Source organism: Haliotis cracherodii, unplaced genomic scaffold (genome assembly GCF_022045235.1).
Source record: "Haliotis cracherodii isolate W230 unplaced genomic scaffold, xgHalCrac1.p SCAF_14, whole genome shotgun sequence".
NCBI classification, from domain to species: domain Eukaryota; kingdom Metazoa; phylum Mollusca; class Gastropoda; order Lepetellida; family Haliotidae; genus Haliotis; species Haliotis cracherodii.
The window spans coordinates 28060597-28068047 of record NW_027266269.1 but is presented as its reverse complement, the minus strand read 5'-3'; the positions used below and the strand labels follow the sequence as shown (position 1 = coordinate 28068047).

General features: G+C 43.3%; 1 protein-coding gene across 1 annotated transcript; it reads right to left on the bottom strand.

The window, feature by feature from the left end:
* Nucleotides 1-549: 549 nt before the first annotated feature.
* LOC139460670 (uncharacterized) lies at nt 550-3920 on the bottom strand. The gene is made up of 3 exons (XM_071242150.1): nt 3611-3920; nt 2485-2575; nt 550-1436 (listed from the first exon to the last, which is right to left on the bottom strand). Exons 1-3 carry the CDS (start codon nt 3833-3835, stop codon nt 610-612), a joined length of 1143 nt encoding a protein of 380 aa, XP_071098251.1. The 5' UTR covers nt 3836-3920; the 3' UTR covers nt 550-609.
* Between the last annotated feature and the right edge of the window lie 3531 nt (nt 3921-7451).

Sequence of the window (7451 nt, the reverse complement as noted above, 5' to 3'; positions counted from 1 at the left end):
ATATAGAAGTAGAATACTGGATAATTATACCATCATCTATAAAAGAATAGAATACTGGATAATTATATCATTATCTGGTCTAAAAGTAAAGTACCTGGCAATAACATCATTTTTTTATCTAGAAGTAAAATACTGGGTAATTATACTGTTATCACATCTAAAAGTAGAATACTGGGTAATTATACCATAATCTTGTATAGAAGAAGAATACTGGATAAATATACCATTATCTTATCTAGAAGTGAAGTACTGGGTAATTAAGCCATTATCTTTTCTGCACGTGGAATACTTTGTCATTATACCATTAGCTCATAGGACATCAGAATCCATACCAAATGTCACATTACCATATTTGTTCCTAATCAAAGGTCATCTCTGCCAAAAGCAGCGTACGTTGTACGATTGCGACTATGACACGGTTTTTTTTATTGTCATGGTGGGGCGGTCGGGTAGCCTAGTGGTTAAAGCGTTCGCTCGTCACGCCGAAGACCCGGGTTCGATTCCCGACATGGGTACAATGTGTGAAGCCCATTTCTGGTTTCCCCCGCCGTGATATTGCTGGAATATTGCTAAAAGCGGCGTAAAACCATACTCACTCACTCACTATTGTCATGGTATTAGAGAAATGATACTCTCATGCGCATTTAGGTCATTACCTGTTTTCAAAGTCTCCGATTTTCGTTTGACAACATTCATGACATGAATATCCATGTCCTCAGCACACGTGTAATACAAAAGTCCAGAATAATATAACATGTCAACCATTCGACACTGGAGTGACACGATCTTAGATACCTTTTCCGTTGTCATCAACATTTGATACATATTTCGTCCCGAGTTATAATACAAGACATTTTCATCCACATCAAACGCTAGTAGACCTTTGCGTGAGGATTCTACACGGACATGTCCAGTAGACCTTCCCGTGTAGCTACCAAAAAAGATCTTATGGGGCATGGCTATAAAAAATCTCTTTCTGGTTGAGTCTACAACCATATCTGAAGTGGTAGCCGATGGGGCAGTGGACACAGCTGCGAATGAACTGCCATCAGTTTTCATCCTAATGATGTCGATCGCTTCGAAAAGATAGAAGACACTGTCCTCGTGTGAGACACCAACTGCAAATATGTACTTGTTGACATCATCAACGGCGATGTGATAATTAAGACGCCCTTGATTTATAATCGTTTCTTCTCCACTGTTTACATTGATAGCAATCAAGTCCCCCTTTCCTTTTGCGACAACGATCGCCTTGAGGCTGGAACTGTAGGCTATATCAAGTATCTCCTCGTTCTCTTCACCCCATAGTGCAAGTCTCTGTCCTGAATTGTTCCTAATGTTGAATTTATAGAATGGGGCTTTCAGGCGCTCGGCAGAGGGAGCCATCAGTAGGCTAGTCCTCACATCCGGGTTCCATTTCCCTGCACCATAGATGCCTAGAACGCCAATAGCAAATCGGTATTATTGCCGTGGTCATAAAAAATAATCTTACAGCAGATTATTTGGTTTCTGTCAGCAATTCGAGACATTTATTTCTAGATATTTAATATACGGAAACGTGCGAGGGTGACAATATATTTAACATATTTCTATATTCTTAAAATATTGGGTGGTTAAGACCTTATTTCACGCAATGAGGTAGCTTTAGAAAGCGCGTATGAATACAGGGTTTGATTAAACCGCCCAACTTATCAAATAGTGCTAAATGACTTGCAGCCATGTTTGTCTACAGACCCACAGCACTGGAAAACCCCTAAACGAGCATATTATGGTTAATTGAGAAAGAAGGCGTGGTTCATAGTGAAGCTTGAAAGTAGTTCCTGGCAGGCGGTTACATATGCATATTTTTCGGGTCCTGACGCCAAGTTTATCGCAGTGGTTTATCGTATTGAGAACGCTATTTATTACATGTCAAAACGTTTTTTGTGCTGTGTAAAACCTGAGGAGTTAAGGATTTTCGTAAAATTTTGTCGGGTTTTTTTTTAATTATAGCCTCCCGATCCCCTTCAGCATAGTGGGAGTGTTGCCTGACCCCCCACTTTGTTAAAAAGGACTTACCGCATTCGACGTAATAAGCGCCCCGCTCTAATAAGCGCCCACGGCGATATTTGTTAATATATTGGCTAGTGAAAATCTTAATTAGCACCCCTTCTGATTCATAAAAGTACACAGGGCTAGTTATTCGTGCATATTACGTTTGTTATATGCACCCTTAATTATGGGCAATTAAATTCTGGAAAGAAATATTCTGATAAGAGCCCCCTATTACTAATTTTGAGAGCGCCCTGGGCGCTTATTATATCGAATACGGTATTTCAAACACATTTAGGGTACAAATATATTTAGGCACCAAAACGCGTTTAAATAACCGGACAAGAACAAAACACTTTTTACTGCGGAGTTACCAATAAGAGCCCCCTATTTCTAATTTTGAGAGCGCCCTGGGCGCTTATTATGTTAAATACGGTATATCTTTCTACTTACGTTCCGCACATTGCAATCCTCTATTCCTGCTGTGTACGAGTCGGGAATACTGCTGGCAGCTGGTGATTGTTGTATCCATAACAGTACCACGCTGGAGGTACAACGTACAACTTCAATACAGTAAACTACGGTTATAACGAACACGCTTATAACGAACTGACCGATATAACGAACTTATCTTTTAGTCCCGGCCATTTGTTGTATATATGCTGTATATATGCTTATAACGAACTACGGTTATAACGAACCAAAATCAGTGTGTGTGTGTGTGGCTGCTTGTGCCAGTCCGGACTGATGCCGATTTATAGTGCTATCTCACTGAGATACCATGCTGCAGTTTAACATGAATACCCCACTCAGACACAGTATACTGACTCCGAGACGACCAAACCTTGTTTTAGCCCCTTAATGCCGAGTGCCAGACAGGGTAACAACAAGTACCATCTTTAAACGCCTTTTGATATGACGCGGCTGGGGATCGAACCCCGGACCTTCCGCTCTCCGGGCCGACGCTCTCCCACTAGACCACGGAGGCCGAACATGACCACCCGGTGAAGTTTAGTCGCTTAATATGACAAGCTTGGGATATTTCACCTGATACCCATCCGTCTCATTATCTGACCAAATACGAAGTATATCTTCCGATTGGGCCAGTTACACGCCAGAAACCTATGTTTGTGGGTTCGAATCCCGGTTCGCCCGATTATGTTTCTAGGTTTGTCAGCACAATACCCATGCTCGTGGGTTTCACCGAAGTGGTAAACGTCTAAGACCTGCATTACTTCGAGCTTTCCTACCACATTAAGCTGACACGCCGCGATATAACTGGAATACTGTTAAAAGCGGCGTTAAACCCAACTCACTCACTCACTCACTCACTCACAATAGAATAGGTCTTGAGCAACCCGTGCTTGCCTTAAGAGGCGACTAACGGATCGGGTAGTCAGGCTCGCTGATTTGGTTGATGCATGTCATCGTATTCCAGCTACGTAGATCGGTGCTCATGATGTCAATTACTGGATTGTCTGGTCAAGACACGATTATTTACAGACCGCCGTCATATAGCTGGAATATTGCTGAGTGAGGCGTTAAACAACAAACAAACAAACAAAACAAACATATTTACCAAGGTTGTAGTTTCAGGGAGAGTCTGTTCATCATCAGCTTTGGTGTAATTTCTGTCATCAGTTACTCGGCAAGATAACTTGTCCGCTGAATAGAAGCACAATGGCTGTCCTTCTATTTGGTTGCAAAACTGTTCACACATTTTTGGTCCGAACGGTTGTTTGTGTATTTCAAGCATAGTGACGACAATTGGCAGAAGGAGCGAGACATACACCTCAAAATACATATTTAATCCTAAATCGGAACCTGAAAAGATATTTAGTTAGACTTAAAGAAGGTTTAGGTTAAGGTTTATCAGCAGTTTTGTCACCTTGATATGTATTTCAATCATGTCGTCACTTATCACGTCAGGGGCGGTCGGGTCGCCTTGTGGTAAAAGGGTTCGCTCGTCACGCCAAAGACATGGGTTCGATTCCCGACATGGGTACAATGTGTGAAGCCCATTTCTGGTGTCCCCCGCCGTGATATTGCTGGAATATTGCTAAAAGCGGCTTAAAACCATACTCACGCACTCATATACGCAACCAATTGTGTCAGTTCTATAAAATTAATATACATATACATCATAATGGTTTTGGCACGGACTTGGGAGCTGACTGATTCTTATCACAGACGAGGGCTGACCGAGAGCTAGGTGCTGTCCTGGAGCCGCTATGAGGTTCGGACAGTGGTCTGCTGACGGGGGCTGCGACCTGAGCTCTGGTGCTCGCTTATTACAAGGAGAGGGAACGACCGAGAGCTAGGCGAGGGTCCTGGGGCCGCTGTGGCGGCTCTGACGGTGGTCTGCGGACCGGGGCTGCGACCTGAGCTCTGGTTTAGACTTGGGGGAAAAGGGACACTCTAGATGAGGGGAAATAGCCCAAAGCAAGTGATTGGAAGGGTACCCCCTTACAAGAGGGAGTGCCCCCGGCAGAAGGCGACGTTCTTTAACACTTGAGTGAAGAAGTAGGAATTATGAAACCCTTTGCTGCGTTGGAGTAGGATATGCTTGGTCAGGCTTGTCCACAAATTCCATTAATTGGCAAAGTTACCATTTAGAAGAAAAACATCTACCCTTTTCACAATCAAATGGCATAAATAAAGCGACAAAACCCTTTCCATATCCAATAGAAATCTTTTCATAACGCGGTGTCGATTGTACGATTCCGATTTTATCATGATCATGTGTTTATGAATCACTATCAAATAGTGATGACACCAGGTGTTTATGAATCACTATCAAATAGTGATGACACCATGTGTTTATGAATCACTATCAAATAGTGATGACGCTAGGTGTTCGCGAAAAGGTGAGCGTATCCTGCTCCACCGGTGCCGCTCGTCACAAACACATGCGAAGGCATGGCTTGTCAACTACACATGGCAACATGAAAGAAGCTTGAAGATGTTTTTGGGTTGTTTTTTTGTCATAAGCAATTCTTTTTTCTGGAAATATATTCGATACCAACTACCGAAGGACAAAATGCAATGAATTGTTTTCAAATGAAGTGCAACAACTAAGTTTAGAAAAGATTGATATTTTATCGACATATACCGGATTTCCTGTCAGAATGATTTCGGGAAATGCGGCTTGATTTAAACATATTTTATTCACAAAAGTGAATGAGATTGGGAACAAGTTCTCCAACTTAGTCCACCTTCTCCCAGATATTTACACTATTGATTTACAGTGTGCACTAAACATGAACGGAACAGAAGCAAAGAATAGAATAGGAACGAACTGTAGGAAGTGAAATGTGAGAAAAATATAGTTTACATAAATGTCTTTGTATTACGCATATAAAACTACAGTCACACAGACAATGCGACCGCGATGCCCCCTCTTGGCGATTGATTTCCTTTGCGACCGACTGGCGATCGCTGAGACCGGTGCAACTACTTCTGCCCATATTTGGAATTAGGGTATGATCGCCGATCAATCAGATATAGGTTTTGCAACTTGTCAGTGATTGATCTGCAACTGTTCACCGCAGATACGGCGAAATGTTTTGCAAATGGTTGAGACCGATCGGTGACGAGTCCGATATTGCAAACCACCTTTACCTCAGTCCAGTATTACACACCAGCTTTAGCTCACTCCAATATTGCAGACCACCTTTACCTCAGTCCAGTATTACACACCACCCTTACCTCAGTCCAGTATTACACACCGCCCTTACCTCAGTCCAGTATTACACACCACCCTTACCTCAGTCCAGTATTACACACCAGCTTTAGCTCACTCCAATATTGCAGACCGCCTTTACCTCAGTCCAGTATTGCACACCAACCTTACCTCACCTCCCTTACCTCAGTCCAGTATTACACACCACCTTGACCTCAGTCCAGTATTACACACCACCTTGACCTCAGTCCAGTATTACACACCACCTTGACCTCAGTCCAGTATTACACACCACCTTGACCTCAGTCCAGTATTACACACCACCTTGACCTCAGTCCAGTATTACACACCACCTTGACCTCAGTCCAGTATTACACACCACCTTGACCTCAGTCCAGTATTACACACCACCTTGACCTCAGTCCAGTATTACACACCACCTTGACCTCAGTCCAGTATTACACACCACCCTTACCTCAGTCCAGTATTACACACCACCTTGACCTCAGTCCAGTTTTACACACCACCTTGACCTCAGTCCAGTATTACACACCACCTTGACCTCAGTCCAATATTGCACACCAACCTTACCTCAGTCCAATATTGCACACCACCCTTACCTCAGTCCAGTGTTACACACCACCCTTACCTCAGTCCAATATTACACACCACCTTGACCTCAGTCCAATATTGCACACCAACCTTACCTCAGTCCAATATTGCACACCACCCTTACCTCAGTCAAGTATTACACACCACCCTTACCTCAGTCCAATATTGCACACCACCCTTACCTCAGTCCAATATTGCACACCACCTTTACCTCACTCCAATATTGCACACCACCTTTACCTCACTCCAATATTGCACACCACCTTTACCTCACTCCAATATTGCACACCACCTTTACCTCACTCCAATATTGCACACCACCTTTACCTCACTCCAATATTGCAAACCGCCTTTACCTCAGTCCAATATTGCACACCACCATTACCTCAGTCCAATATTACACACCTCCTTTACTTCTCTCCAATATTGCACACCACCCTTACCTCAGTCCAATATTACATACCTCCTTTACCTCAGTCCAATATTACACACCACCTTTACCTCAGTCCAATATTGCACACCACCCTTACCTCAGTCCAATATTGCACACCACCCTTACCTCAGTCCAATATTACACACCACCTTTACCTCAGTCCAATATCACACACCACCTTTACCTCAGTCCAATATCACACACCACCTTGACCTCAGTCCAGTATTACACACCACCTTGACCTCAGTCCAGTATTACACACCACCCTTACCTCAGTCCAGTATTACACACCACCTTGACCTCAGTCCAGTATTACACACCACCTTGACCTCAGTCCAGTATTACACACCACCTTGACCTCAGTCCAATATTGCACACCAACCTTACCTCAGTCCAATATTGCACACCACCCTTACCTCAGTCCAGTGTTACACACCACCATTACCTCAGTCCAATATTACACACCACCTTGACCTCAGTCCAATATTGCACACCAACCTTACCTCAGTCCAATATTGCACACCACCCTTACCTCAGTCAAGTATTACACACCACCCTTACCTCAGTCCAATATTGCACACCACCTTTACCTCAGTCCAATATTGCACACCACCTTTACCTCACTCCAATATTGCACACCACCTTTACCTCACTCCAATATTGCACACCACCTTTACCTCACTCCAATATTGC

What these genes read in the sequence shown, in the direction of transcription:
- LOC139460670 (XM_071242150.1), bottom strand. Translation starts at nt 3,835, where the DNA reads ATGTATTTTGAGGTGTATGTCTCGCTCCTTCTGCCAATTGTCGTCACT. An exon ending in TCCCTGAAACTACAACCTTG is followed by an intron (nt 2,576 to 3,610) that starts GTAAATATGTTT and finishes TTGTACCTCCAG; the next exon opens with CGTGGTACTGTTATGGATAC. An exon ending in AGGATTGCAATGTGCGGAAC is followed by an intron (nt 1,437 to 2,484) that starts GTAAGTAGAAAG and finishes TTGGCGTTCTAG; the next exon opens with GCATCTATGGTGCAGGGAAA.